This window comes from Ctenopharyngodon idella, chromosome 5 (genome assembly GCF_019924925.1).
Source record: "Ctenopharyngodon idella isolate HZGC_01 chromosome 5, HZGC01, whole genome shotgun sequence".
Lineage (NCBI taxonomy): Eukaryota > Metazoa > Chordata > Actinopteri > Cypriniformes > Xenocyprididae > Ctenopharyngodon > Ctenopharyngodon idella.
Window position 1 is genome coordinate 17,118,684 of NC_067224.1, and position 14,803 is coordinate 17,133,486.

At 36.0% G+C, this 14,803-nt stretch overlaps 2 protein-coding genes across 2 annotated transcripts in view; one reads left to right on the forward strand and one right to left on the reverse strand.

The window, feature by feature from the left end:
* Positions 1-277: 277 nt before the first annotated feature.
* ccnh (cyclin H) lies at positions 278-5,481 on the forward strand. The gene is made up of 10 exons (XM_051892521.1): positions 278-542; positions 736-865; positions 1,006-1,128; positions 1,218-1,291; positions 1,393-1,603; positions 1,718-1,881; positions 1,963-2,033; positions 2,946-3,048; positions 5,122-5,185; positions 5,260-5,481. Exons 2-10 carry the CDS (start codon positions 749-751, stop codon positions 5,290-5,292), a joined length of 960 nt encoding a protein of 319 aa, XP_051748481.1. The 5' UTR covers positions 278-542; positions 736-748; the 3' UTR covers positions 5,293-5,481.
* Positions 5,482-6,122: 641 nt separating this feature from the next.
* rasa1a (RAS p21 protein activator (GTPase activating protein) 1a) overlaps positions 6,123-14,803 on the reverse strand; it is a 48,983-nt gene continuing 40,302 nt past the window's right edge. The window contains exons 18-25 of the mRNA XM_051892517.1: positions 14,191-14,333; positions 13,798-13,913; positions 12,432-12,518; positions 12,280-12,347; positions 10,328-10,416; positions 10,128-10,205; positions 9,887-10,021; positions 6,123-7,189 (exon numbers count right to left, since the gene is read on the reverse strand). Of these exons, the coding sequence (XP_051748477.1) occupies positions 7,106-7,189; positions 9,887-10,021; positions 10,128-10,205; positions 10,328-10,416; positions 12,280-12,347; positions 12,432-12,518; positions 13,798-13,913; positions 14,191-14,333 (800 nt within the window). The 3' untranslated portion in view covers positions 6,123-7,105. The remainder of the gene's footprint in view (positions 7,190-9,886; positions 10,022-10,127; positions 10,206-10,327; positions 10,417-12,279; positions 12,348-12,431; positions 12,519-13,797; positions 13,914-14,190; positions 14,334-14,803) is intronic.

Genomic DNA, 14,803 nt, shown 5'->3' on the forward strand with positions numbered 1-14,803 from the left:
TTTACAAATAAAACATAATGGGAATGTGTTTATGTCATGATTGTATGACAGTTTATCAACACGAATACGAATCATTCAGTGTTTATTGTAATTGTAAGTGTACCAGTTTATTTGTTATCCATAAGTATGATTTGAATAAACACCCTTGTTAATAAAACCTAATCAAAATAAAACAAAAGTACGTGTTCATAAATGACTTTAATTTGTCATTTTAGAGGGTGTGATAAGCTAAGGCCATGAAGTAAAATAATTGCTGAATTATTTGTTTGATCCGGTTGTTTGAAACAAACCGTTTGAAAGAACCGACTCGCCGAAAAGAATCAGACTCGTGAGTGAGGAACACAATCAACATCATCCAAAGGCGCCTAAAGAGTGGCGTAAATGGCAGGCGACGCGTTCTCGCGATGTTTGAAAACACGCATGTCTACTGTTGAAATCTTGGTTGAAACAAAGATCAGCTGAATCTTTTACAACCGTTTAATATTTGTACAACCATCCTCGATTTACTACACAGACGGAACATCACCGTGTGCCCAAGAGGGGTGAGATTGAAGTATACTTTTAATGAGATATGAAAACATTGCTTTAGTTAACTGCCTCGGAAGTACAGTACATTAGCTTAAATACTAGAAATTAGTAGGTTTATAGATTTATATGGGCTTATGCACGAGAGCTGCAGGATGTCAAACAACACGTATTTGCTGTGTAATCATAGGTGTATTTTTCCATCCACAGCCTACTATTCATCATGTATCACAACAGCTCACAGAAGAAATTTTGGACTTATGATAAAGAGGAAACTTTAGATAAATTAAGACATGAAGCTAATCAGAAGTTCTCCTCAAAATCCCTATCCAGTGGTAAGGTAAGTCACAATTTGGAGTTCTCTATGTACAATATACTGTGTGTGTATATATATCCCACCACCACAATCCACAGTAAACCAGCAATTTAGTGTTTAACAGCATGAAAGACAATCGCATTATATCTTTTTCTGTTTTTCAGCCTGGAATAAATGAATCCATGTTTCTTGATGCACGGGAAGAGAAAGTGCTTTTCAGACACTATGAGAAGAGATTGTTAGACTTCTGTGCCATGTTCAAGCCTGTGATGCCCAAATCTGTTGTGGTAATCAATATCAGTTGTTTATCAGTTAAAGATGGGATCATTTAGTTCTGTTGTTCTGGCTTTTTGTATAACCTGTATATATTTTTCAGGGAACAGCTTGTATGTATTTTCGAAGATTCTATTTGAACAACTCATTAATGGATTACCACCCTCGGACAATAATGTAAGCGTATCAACAGAGTGAAATAAGTTATAATTTTGTGATTTTTTTTTTTTTTTTTTTTGAGATTTTGCAGTTCTGACCTTCACGCCTTACCTTTGCAGGCTGACATGTGCGTATCTCTCCTGTAAAGTGGATGAGTTTAATGTGTCCAGCACTCAGTTTGTGGGGAACCTTCAGGACAGCCCAGCGGGACAGGAGAGAGCTCTAGAACAGATTCTGGAGTATGAGCTGCTCCTTATCCAGCAGCTCAATTTTCATTTGGTTGTTCACAATCCGTATCGGCCCTTGGAGGGTTTTCTGATTGACCTGAAGGTAGGTTTAAAGCCTTGCAGACAGTCCCACTCCAAAGGCACGCCATTGGCCGAGGCGCCAGAGATCATAGGCACTTTGTAAGTAAATTTGAGTGCATGGTTTCTGTATTCTCAGACCAGATACCCATTGTTAGAGAACCCAGAGATGCTGAGAAAAAGTGCCGAAGACTTTCTCAACAGAGCAGTGATGACAGATGCCGGACTCCTCTTCTCTCCATCTCAGATCGCCCTCACCGCCATCCTCAACAGTGCTGCGCGTGCTGGCCTGAAGATTGAGGCGTAGGTTTCTCCTTCAGAATTCTGAGATTCTAACACTGGAGATTGCAAGATGTAAAGAAATATTTCCTTTGACATTTACAGATATTTGACCGAATGCATGGGGCTTAAAGACGATAAAGAGACCCTCTCTAAGATGTATGAGTCAATGAGACGTAAGTATTTTTCCTTTTTTCCCCCCTGTTAAAATGTCACTAGATAAGAGATGCATAACTCCTGTAAAACCTTCATAACAGGTCCTTCATAACATATTCAGCTAGTAAATCTGATAACTGATGGCCTGTAAATTCATCAAAGTTATTTTATGAGAGGTTTATTTTCTAAAGATCCATATTGCTGTGAAACGACATTCTGAAAGCTTTATAGTCTAGACCAGGGGTGTCCAAATTCAGTCCTGGAGTGCCACCGTCCTGGAGAGTTTAGCTCCAACTTGCCTCAACACACCTGCCTGGAAGTTTCTAGTATGCCTAATTAGACTTTGATTAGCTAGTTAGATAGTTCAGGTGTGTTTAAATGGTTAGTTCACCCAAAAATGAAATTTGTCATTAATTACTCACCCTCATGTTGTTCCACACCCATAAGACCTTCGTTCATCTTCAGAACACAAATTAAGATATTTTTGAGCTAAACTCAGCAGGACAGTGGCCCTCCAGGACCACAGACCTCCAGTTTAGAGACCCCTGATTTAGACTAAAACATTATAGAATATAGAAGATCCATTCAAAGCCTTCCATGCGGTAACCCTATGTAGACTTAATGCACACTAGCACTCAAAAAATATCACTACTACTTTTATAGCACCAAGTCAGCATATTAGTCTGATTTCTGAAGGATCATGTGAGACTGAAGACAGGAGTAATGTTGCTGAAAATTCAGTTTTACCATCACAGGAATAAATTACATTTATACTGGTGAGCAAGACTTTTCAAAAACATCAAAAAAAATCTTACCAACCCCAAACTTTACAATGGTAGTGTGTGTATTTGAATTACCAAGGATTATCAATCATTTGTTATTGGTACATTAAGGATATAAGTGACTCTATATTGTGTCTGTTTTCATTATAGGAATAACAAGTCTTGTTAAAGCATACGAGTTTCCTAAAGCTGAGGAGGTTGGTACCTGCAAACAGAAACTGGAAAGGATTCATGCTGAATTTGCTACAAACTTGTGAGTATTTGTGGGAAAAATAAAATGACACAGTACGTAATAGTTTTAAGCAGAGCAGTCCATTTAAAAAGCACACAAACTAATCATACTAAGTTTTATTCAGCCAGGTTAGTCACTTGGTGTTTTGTATCTAAGATGCAAAAGTTTTCTTTTTTTTTTCTTTTCTTTTTTTTTCGAGTATAAAATAGAAAAATAAAAATACATGAACTACCTCAAATACAAAAAAAAAAAAAAAAAAGTAAATCTGCGTCATGCTTTACATAGATTTGCTGGCTCATAAAATGCAGCTAAATGTACTGTAGAGAATCCCCTACATGAGCTGTAGGTGAAAACAGGACATAAATACAGAGTGAGCTGTTTCAAGTCAGTGGTAGTGAATATACACCTCATACTAACATAAATCTAACAGGGTATTACCATGTTTTTAGGACACAGTACAATGGTTAAACCAGTTCTTTTTGGACATGTACCACGGTAATCTTTCATTACAGTGATGTATGTCAGAGTACCATGGTATTAGCATCAGATTTCACCAATGGTACCACCTCAGTACTTTCTTTGTAAGGGTCTCTGCAAGTACAGGACAATGCAACTACCTGTCCAAAAAAAAAAAAAAGAAATTGTAGAATCATCCAGATAAGTTTTGCAGTTTTATATAATTCAGGGAATAATACTACACATCAAGAAACTTCCAAATTAATTCCTCAAGCAAGTCTGATAAACACAAACAGGCTGATATTATAAAATAATACAGTTTGATAGTCAATAGGTCTTTCTTTTATCATGTGAAATGAACCAGGAAGCCCATAATCCACTCGGCCCATTCTGGGGAAAAGCTATAAAATTAATTTGAGCTGGAGTTTGTTGCTGTTGCTTCAGTGGAAGAACAGGGGGCAGGTTATTAAAAGTGGGCACATGCACCAACCTTGTGTAATCTGTCCTCCAAAATTGAATCGGTCTCACTGATCTGCTCATGTATCACACACAAACACTGGTTTGGAGATAAAAGCCAGGATGCAGCATCTTGTCAAGCGAAGCGGTTCAGATGGTAAGATAGGAATCAGTTGCTATCTTTAGGATCTAAGCCTACCTGCACCTGAAACCGCAGTCGAAAACAGGAAGAGGTTGTGCGGCAGAATTGAGTGTAGAGATGGTTTTTAAGGCTTGCACCATAAGTGCATCTTGCTTCCCTGATGGTCAAAAGCAATGCAGTGCCGAAGTTCTTGCTTGCTACAGATACCAGTCTAGCGCTCACGGCTCCCAAACCGTTTACACCAGCAGTATGAATCGAAGTCAGACAGATCCACGTTGATTTTGCAGAAGTCTCCAAGAGGGGTTGAGTCAGCAAGCATTTCCGATTTACACTCAATTTTGGTTATTCTCTTGGAGTGTTCATGATTTTCAGTGTTGGAAGATCCAAGATATACTTTTCGATAGATATAACCTCTAACCATCTGTTTGATGGCTTATCTGTGAATTCAAGTTTTGAATCAGTTGGTTTGAGAGATTGAGATAGGCAACACACTGCCAATCTAGAGTCAGAGCAAAACTTGGTTCGCGCATCCATCTTCTTCCTTTGCATCTTGTGAGAACAAGTCTTGCTGTCTTTGCTACCAATCTTTTCTTTTAGAGGATCTGGATAGTGGTGGCTACAGCCATAAAGGTACATTCAGTTCTGCAAAATAAAGACAAAATTAGGCATGGTGACCTTTCTTGAGCGATTTTTATAGTGAGGCATAAGAAATTTCAAGCACTTTCAGAAGGTTGTGGCATCGTGATGCCTATATGGTATGGATAAGCTTGTTTTCACCCTGTGTGCACTTAAGATTTCTTCTAATTCACAAGCGTTTTAAATGCCTACCTGATACTTTTCTGTTAACGCTACAACAAATTGACACGGACAAAAGCTATGTATGATCTATAACTACACATTTATGAGCTACAGTAATGCACTAGTTTGCATGCTTAGATGTGTGTGAGTGATGAGTCGCCAAAGACAGTCACTAAATGAATGCAGTCTTCAGATGATAACAGCGTATGGTTCTGATGCTTTCCTCTGTCCATGTCCTTCAGGAAAAGAAAACATGGATATGAAGATGATGATCACGTTGTGAAAAGGCAGATGGTTGCTGAGGAAGTAAGTTTATATTTGTTCCTCAAATGCATGTCTTCAGGCTGCCACTTGAAGCTTATGGGTTTTCTGTTTTGCAGGAATGGACTGATGAGGATTTGGATGCATTGTGACGATGAAATCGTTTAAATCTGCAACATCCTCAAAGTTTTTTTTTTTTTTTTTTCATGACCGGGTTGAGTGATTCCATTTGACACTCATCACTGACAGAGGACACATTTCTCAAACTAGATTGTAAATATTTCAACTAACTGTCATGTCTTTTACTTCTGTTAAAATAAAATATTTTTTTATTCCCATAATTGGTGGTGGTTGTTTTTTTTAAGAAATACTTTTTCAGATGGGATGCATTCAATTCATTAAGTGACCGTAAAGACTTGTCATATTGTCACCAGAAAATCTTTCAAATAAGTGCTGTTCGTTTGAAATTTCTATTAATCAAATACCAAAAAAATTCAGTTTCCACCAAAATATTAAGCAGCAGAACTGTTTTCAACATTAATAATAAGAAGAAATGTTTCTTGAGCACCAAAACAGGATATTAGAATGATGAGGATCATGTGACACTGAAGGCTGGAGTAATGGCTGTTGAAAATTCAGTTTTGCCTTCCCAGGAATAAATTACATTTTACAACTGAAATCAGTTATTATAGTAAGTGGTAATGTTTAATAGTACTTTTTTTTATATATATACTGTATTTCTGATCAAATAAATGCAGCCTTGGTAAGCATTAGAGATTTACTTCAAAAACATCTTTTTTGAATTGTAGTGTACTATGTTAAAATTCACTGAAAAAGATCTGCTTGCAAAAGTCTTTTAGCCTTTAAATAGTCATTTAGCAGATGTCTTACAGTACACTTATTACAGTGACGGTCTCCTTAAAGAAAACTGGTGTAAAAGGGGGTGTTCTGGGTTCAAGTTATGCTCAATTGACATCACAGATGCTGTCGGTAACCATAATAATGGTTCTTTATTTAAAATCAAGAACTGAAAATGTAGACAAACACTAGAATATTTTTAGAGCACAACAGCTGTCTTATTTTCAAAAGCTGCTTTCACGAGCTGATCTGAGACATAAGCCAGTCAGTACTTTATAAAACATGTTTAATAAGTGCATGCATTCCTGATACAATCTTTACTACTGTAAATTTTACTGATGTAAACATTTTTTACCTTGAACTTTTCTCCTGAGAACGTATCTGGCTTTGAATTTGTCTCAGGGAAGACTAAACCAATCAAACATAAGTACAATATGGAAAACAAATCAGGTTACCTCAAATTATATACTCATGATTCCAGCAAGAGAATTTATTGTTCTGATATAAAATAATCATACTCTCTGAGGATGATAAAAGAAAAACAAAATCCAGTCTACAGCACAATTCGAACTAAACAGAACAGGAAAAAGAACATAGAACACTAGTCTGAGCACATTTTGCATATTCATAGCCATGTAAATCAGTAACAAATTACAGTATAAAAATCATTTTTAGCTCATAATCCAGTTATAGAGAAGAATCGTTGCAGCCTTGTGTCAGTTCAGTTTCAGATCAAGCAGATGAAGAGATACACTTTGGCAACCTGTATTCAAAAACATTATTCTGTGGACTTAATGGGTCACTGGTTGGTCGACCCGTCTGTTAAATTGATATGTACCCAAGATACTGCGAGCAGTCAAACCGAACGATTTGGGCGTGTGATTATAAAGTCATTGGTGTCGGACTTCGGGAGTCCAGCTGTTTTGTTTTGCAGCTGTATTTTGCATAGTTCTCGTGGCACAGACAATGAGGCGCGAGGAAAAGGGATGATGGAAGATATGGGAAGGGTGGGAACTGACATGGGGATGAGGGTGGAGCATGCTGGGATCCCATTGGCTACTCCAGGAAGACGGAGACAAACTGACAGACAAAATGACCGAGGTGGAACTACCTGTTGCTGTTGGACATGGCATAGTGCACCTGTTTCTGCTGGAGGAGCTCAGTGATGGCCAGCAGCTTTTTCAACACATGCTGTGAAGAAGAGAAAGAAACAATGGGAAATAATTGCATTATAATCTTCACCTGCTGGATTTGGCACAGCGAAGTCTTAAGGCCCCGATATACTTCAAACGAAATCGAAGAACGAACTGATGTGACATCATTTCGAACAAAATCAGGCCACAACGAAGTTCGTTTTGTGTTCTTTTTGGAAGTTCGAAATGGCTCGCCAAAGCAAACTTTCAGAAAAAATGTGCTCCAGCTGCAAAACACCTTCGTACTACCATTGGTCCGTGACGAAAACGTAACAGGAGGTGTGCGCCGAGGCGTCGCCTCCATTCACGTGGAACTGTTCTCTGACTCATTTCACTGTAGAGTTTGTGCTTCTGTTGAAATGCTAACATACCAATGTTGTTATGACCAGACGTTTTTCTTATGCTTTCTATAAAAAATGCTTGCAGTTTTCTCATTTTTGTTGTGTTATTTTATTACTGAGAAGAAAGTGTACAGCACATATTTACATATTCATCTAACCATCATTCTCAGCAGTGTGGGCGGCGTCAAATGTTCGATTACAGTATATCGCTAGTCACGCATTTCGAACTTCGTTTTACTCCTAAACGAAGAACGAAAAAGAATTAGTTTATCAGGGCCTTTAAGACTTCTTGTGATGTTGAGTCATTTTTTGATCTTCTGGTGGCCTTTTTATTAATGTTTGCACCAACAACTATGTGTTTTGCACATAGTGGGTGACTTTAGTGGGTTTTTCAAAGTTGACTTAAAACACATCAGTGCTTGAAATGGGCCGGTACGCACCGGTATGCAGTACCGCCACTTCTCTATTTTTACCTTTAGCGTACCGGCACTTCTGACATGTTGCGTGCACGGAAGTCCACTGTGCCCTTCCTTTTCAGGAACGCATTTTGAACTGAGCATTGGGAGTACCGGCACTTTTATTTTTCCAATTCAAGTACTACACCACATATATGTTTCTCAACCAAGGGACCTCAGTAAACTTCCAAGGGAACCTCAGATGACTTCAAATTATTTAAAATAAGACAAAGAAACAGGGCTGAAAAATCTGGATGTATATGAGGTAGCCTAATTTTAAAAGGATTTCTAGACTTGAAAATGTATTTATTTATTTACTTTTACTTACTTGTTTATTTGCTTACCTTGAATAAAAGTTTTCTAGGTATGCCAAGCTCTAAAATATTTTATTGGGTTGAAATTGTGAGTAAAAAAAAAAAAAAAAAAACACATTTAAAAAAAAAAATTCAGTATATCATGAATAACTATAAAAATCATATAAATTCATTTACTAAAAATATTAATTTATTAAAATCATTTATTAAAATGTTGAATATCATTTATCTATAGAGTCCAGCGATCTTGAGATAATAAAACATAAAAAAAATAATGCAGTCTTTGTGGGCTTCTACAGATTAGGAATCGTTGCTGTCTGGCGGAAACCTTGCATCTCCATATTTCGTCATTTTTATTTATTTTTTTATTATAAATCATTACTATTGGTCACCATTTACACGTGTCTGTGGGTTTTGCAAATATCTAACCAATGAAAAGTATTAAAAAGAGATTGTGATTAAACCTCGTAACTCCATTGGATCCTCAAAACTGTCAGTAAACTCCACTTGTAACTTCACCCACCTCTATCATGAATGAAGTGCCACACACATTTTGGGCCATTTCTGCTTGGGTCAATAAAGAACTGGTTGTTTGAATAAGTACAGTGTTTTCTTTACTCAAGAAATACTACTGTATATATATATATAAAGGCTAATGTTTTATGTATTTGAGGAGCAGAGAAGAGTGTCTTAGTCTAGCATTTGTCATCGAGTCATAGTCAATACTGTCAATACTGCCTAGCACTTCATCTTTTAACATGAGATTTTGGCCAAATGATGGAAAAAAACTAAGCGCCCACATAGCCACAATAACATTTAAAACCTATAAGTTCATGAAAACATGATGCGATGTACTGCCTCAGATGCAATATTCACAGGTCAAAAATAGCATAACACCATTTGAGCTTGATTTTGGTAAAATAATAATATAATGACACATGCACGTGTCCTTCCATACATAAAGCCACAATATCAACTTTAACAACACAGTGTAATAAAAAAAGTGTTTTTTTCATTTCCTGAAAAGTAGTGTTTTTGGAGATAAAGAGAAATAAAAATGTTTGTAAAATAATCATATTTTATTAATCACAGATGTTCCTAATATTTATTTTTTTATTTATATAATAAATATTATATAAAGATATATCATGTAAATATTATAAAATATTTGCATGACAAGAAGTTGTGCTGACTAAATATCATGTTGATTTTGTAAATTGAATGCACAGTATGATCACACGGCTCTTTGGAATACTTGATTCTGATTGGCCAAACAAGACATTCTGTGGTCAAATATGTTTGTATAATGGCCGCTAAACTATATATTTGAAGGTTTTCCCTGGTAACCTATTTTCTCTATAGCTGTGCTAGTTTTACATCTCTCAAAACAGCCTCTTTCATCTTATGAAATAAAATAATTTCAGCTACTATTTGTCAAGTAGTTGTGTAATAAACACGATAACACAAAGTCAGTCTATACATTCATGTCAGGGTCACGATCACTCTGTCGGGGATAATGACCGGCTGACTGCACATTATGTCTTATATATTTCTTACTATCATGTATCATGAGAGAGACACATACCTGCTGTGCTCCTCTCTCGTTGCTGAGGGTGCGGAGTTCGTCAGAATGAGTTGCACAGATCTCATGCAGGGCAGCAAGGTCACGGGACAAATCAGTCCTAAAGTGCTCGGTAGATTCCGGGAGATCAGGAACATTCTGGAGACACAGAGAGAATGTTATAGGAAAGCTACTTCACACAGAGCTCATAAACTGAGCCTCAGGCAACCCATGCTGCTTTAAAAATGGATACAGGGCAGTTTACCCCCAGCTCATCCAGAAACATGATCATCCTTTGTTTGTTGTTCTTGATGAAAGGATTCACCCCCTCCATGTAGGGCTCCTGCAACACAAACACATCACAACAAAAGTTGATATGCCACTGCTGTAACATTAGCATTCACAGACTCTTTGACGCCTATTCAGGGTAACTCATTTTCTAACACAGCGTGAAAATCAAGTCACCTTAGCACCAAATTCCACCAGGTTGGCCAAGTTCTGCACAGATTTTGCTACCAGAGTGAGCGTTCGACCTGCTGTGGAGGATGGAGGGTCTGGAAAAACAAGACACAATTTTATCATTGTTAATATCATACTAAACTAACTGTATTAGCAATGTTAATTTTTTTTTTTTAATAGTATAGTCAATTTTTTGACAAAAAAAAAAAAAGACTTGCGCTGCATCCGAAATCACATACTGAGTAGGTACTACATCTGAATTTGAACTTCGTGACCATTAAAAAAAAGCATGTTCTATATAGTATGAATATAGGTAGTATGAATGAAATTTGGACTTACTACATCCACCATGTTGTTATTGTCACGTGACCTACCAGCGTCAGTTGTGTCGCTTCACTGCCATTCGTAAATCCTCTCCTGTGGCCTCATGGGATAGTAAAGTGTCTAGCGAATGTGCACTTCAGAATCTCACCGGAAGTACTAGGCCGTCCGGGGACTTTTTTCCTACTGTTTTTCGAATGCTATGCATTCGGACTTACTACTCTGTTGGCGTACTGTTTTCACATACTATATAGTTTGATTTGGGATGCAGCGTTACACTTTTTTTGGCATGTCACATTAGTTCGGGTTAGTAATGCTGTCCAGGGGATTTCAAAGTGTGGGGTGCAACTCCACAGTGGAGCACAAGAGCATGTTAGGGGAGGTGCGGAATAGGGCATGTTGTGTTAGAAGGGAGGCCCACTGTCTTAAGACTTTGTAAACTCCTGATGTCTATTGCAGTGGTTCTCGATTGGTTTGGCCAAGGTTTGGTATATATATATATATATATATATATATATATATATATATATATATATATATATATATATATATATATATATATATATACACACACACATATATACACTGTATACCCACTCAAAATGGTATTGCGACCCACTTTAGATGTAAACTACTCTTATGATGATATATAGAGGAAAATAAAGTAAAAACAGTTATACTGTGAAATATTATTGCAAATTAAGAGAACTGTTTTTTTTTTGTTTTTTTTTGTTTTTTTTAATATATATTTTAAAATGTAATTTATTCCTGTGAATGCAAAGCTGAATTTTCAGCATCATTACACCAGTCTTCAGTGTCACATGATCCTTCAGAAATCATTCTAATATGATTTGGTGCTTAAGAATAGATGAATAAAAAGTTTAAAAATTAAAGCATTTGAAATAATTGAATAGAAATGTAATAAGCTTTTAGTGTCACTTTTACAGAATAAAAAGTATTAACTTCTTTCAAAAGCACAGAAAACATACTGACACCAAACTTTTGAACACTAACGTCTGAAACATTCTTTAAAATGTATAAACATTAATTTATGTGAACACTCAACATAAACAACTTCATATAACAGTATTGATCTTCAGCACAATAGAACAGCTGCACATCATGTGACATTGTTTAAATGCAGCCTGTAGGGGGCAGCCTTGAGCTCCCCATAAGGTCATGAGACAAATACTATACTTCATATTCTGAAATGAGAGGCTTATACGTAGTATGCTCAAGTATTAGTTTCTTTTTGAAAGTTGACTGGACAATTTCAATCAACTATATTTTTCCTAGATCGTTCTTGATCTTCGAAAATCATTGCAAGCAATATATTGCAGCATCATTTTTGTTATGAGCTTACATTTTTGTTAGGAAGAATTTTAAAACGCTTTGTTAACAAATAATTTTTTGCAGGTCTATGTAAAATGTGCAATTCATCCACTTTCATATAAAAATATGAAATAATCTGTCGACTATCACAGTGGCATGTTTATGCATGTACACATTTGGACTGTTAAGTGCTCTTCTATCAGACCGAAGCTCTAACAGGTGCAGAATGAAATATCTAAGTGGGTTCTTGACCTCAATGTGTTGCAGCTGGAAATAGGAGCTTGTGATGCGAGCTGTGCACTCACCAGCGATGATGTTGAACATTCTTGGGTTGAGAATAGCAGGGCAGATGAGCCTCAGGAAGACGAAACCACTGGGGGACAGAGACAAACACATTTTGGCACTTTGCAAGATGTTCCTCTGTAAACATGTGAAATGTAGCTTGACAACTTGCTACCTCACAACTCGGGTCCTCATTGTAGTGTTGGTAGGCCATTTCTGCTGCACAGACTTCTGAAGACAGCCATAAATGTACCTCAGGGTCCTTGGACAGGGAGGAAACAGACTAACTATGAATACTCAGACTTTATAAACAGCATTGTACAGTAAAGAATACCGTAAAACATATCAATGTATCACTACATGGACAAGATGATAATATAGTAGGGATGTACTGATACAAAAACTCTGGCCAATATGATAAGCTGATGTTATTTTGATCAATAAACAGCAAATGTTTTTTTTTACATATCATTTTATATATATATATATATATATATATATATATATATATATATATATATATATATATATATATATATATAAAAAATTGAACAAAAGTAACAGTAAAGACATTCCTATTTCAAATGCTGTTCTTTTTAACTTTCTATTCAAAGAATCCTGAAAAAATAAAAATAAAAATAAAAAAAAATAATAATAATAATCATGATTTCCACGATTTCTACATTCTTGATATTCTGAAATAAGAGGCTTATTATTATTATTATTATTATTATTATCCTAAAGTATTAGGTCCTTTTTAGAAGTTAACTGGACAGCTAGAATCAACTAAATTGTTCTTTATCTTTGAAAATCATTGTCGCACTGACAAATATATTGCAGTATTATTTATTATTTTTTGTCATATTTTAGCCAACAGTATATGTAGATCGCATTCAAATTGCATTACGAATACATTGCAAATTTTAACATTTTTTATGATCTTACATTTTTGTTAGGAAGAATTTTTAAAAACCCTTCGTTAACAAAAACTTTTTTTTTTTTTTTTATATATATTGTGTTTCAGGTAAATTTTGTTGCAGTTATTTTAAACTGCAAATATAGGTCAAATACTGTATATGCAGCCTAAGAAACTTTTCAAAACATAAAAAATAAACTTTCAGTCTCCAACAAATTTCCAGTAATGTATTTACATTATACATTACTGGAAATTTGTTGGAGACTTAAAGTTTATTTTTTATGTTTTGAAAAGCTGTTCAAGAAATAGTACTCTTAAAAGGTTAAATCTTTGTAATATTTTTGCAATGTCCACTTAAATAAGCACTAGATGATAAGTGAAATCCAAAATCCTATAAAAATCCACTTTTTATCAGTAAATAACAATATTATATATAGGTCGATTACTGTTGATGATGAAGATATATTTTTGCATCCCTACAGTATATACAGTGTTGTACTGAAACTAGCAATGCCATGGCAGTATATGGATAATCAGTAGACAGTATGGTACCACATTTATAAGGTTGCACTACAAAGCAGTAATGCTGATAGGACACTATATGGTGGTGCGCTATCATGCTTACGGGGGCAAGATCTCAGCAGCCATAAATATCTTCTCCACCAGCTCCGACAGGATGTTGAGTAAATGAGCTAGATTCAGATTAACATCCTCATTCTTCTCCAGTTTAGATGGGTTCAGCTATGGAGGGAGACCAGAAAACACTCCACATGAGGGAAAAAAGGATTCTGACTGCTAGTTCAGTTTATTCACTATCCAACAGAAACCTAACAAAAGCCAATTTTCACAAGGCAGGAGCTTTGGAGAGAACCCCATGTTGATGCATTTGGCTCAGACATACTAAACACAAAACATCAGGACAAGGAGAACAGAATGTTTACAGATTTGAGGCACAATGGAGTATGGCGTTAACAGTGGGACATTTTTGTCTGCTGTATGTTGTGTTTGGTTCCATTACCTCACAGGACTGCTTGCTCTCCATGATCTTCAGTATGGTGTCTTTGAGGGCGTGGTGGACGAAAGGTGTGGCAGTGGCCTTCATGTACTGCTCCATCAAAGTACTGGCCAGAGTAGTGGCACGGAACAGCGTCGTGGCTTCATCTGCAACACCAAAACAAAAAGCTACATTTTAGGATGTTCATTATACAATGATCAATTTAAAAAGTCATACTGCATCCCTTTCTATACATTGCTATTGTTTATAGCAATAAATTAACATTATATTAATCATTCAATTTATATGAAACATTTTAAAGGGTTAGTTCACCCAAAAATGAAAATGATGTCATTAATTACTCACCCTCATGTCATTCCACACCTGTAAGATCTTCGTTCATCTTCGAAACACAAATTAAGATATTTTTCATAAAATCAGATGGCTCAGTGAGGCCTGCATTGCCAGCAAGACAGTTAACACTTTCAATGCCCAGAAAGGTACTAAAGACATATTTAAAGACAGTTCATGTGACTACAGTGGTTCAACCTTAATGTTATGAAGCGACGCGAATACTTTTTGTGCAGCAAAAAAAACAAAAAATAATAACTTTATGACAATATCTAGTGATGGGCGA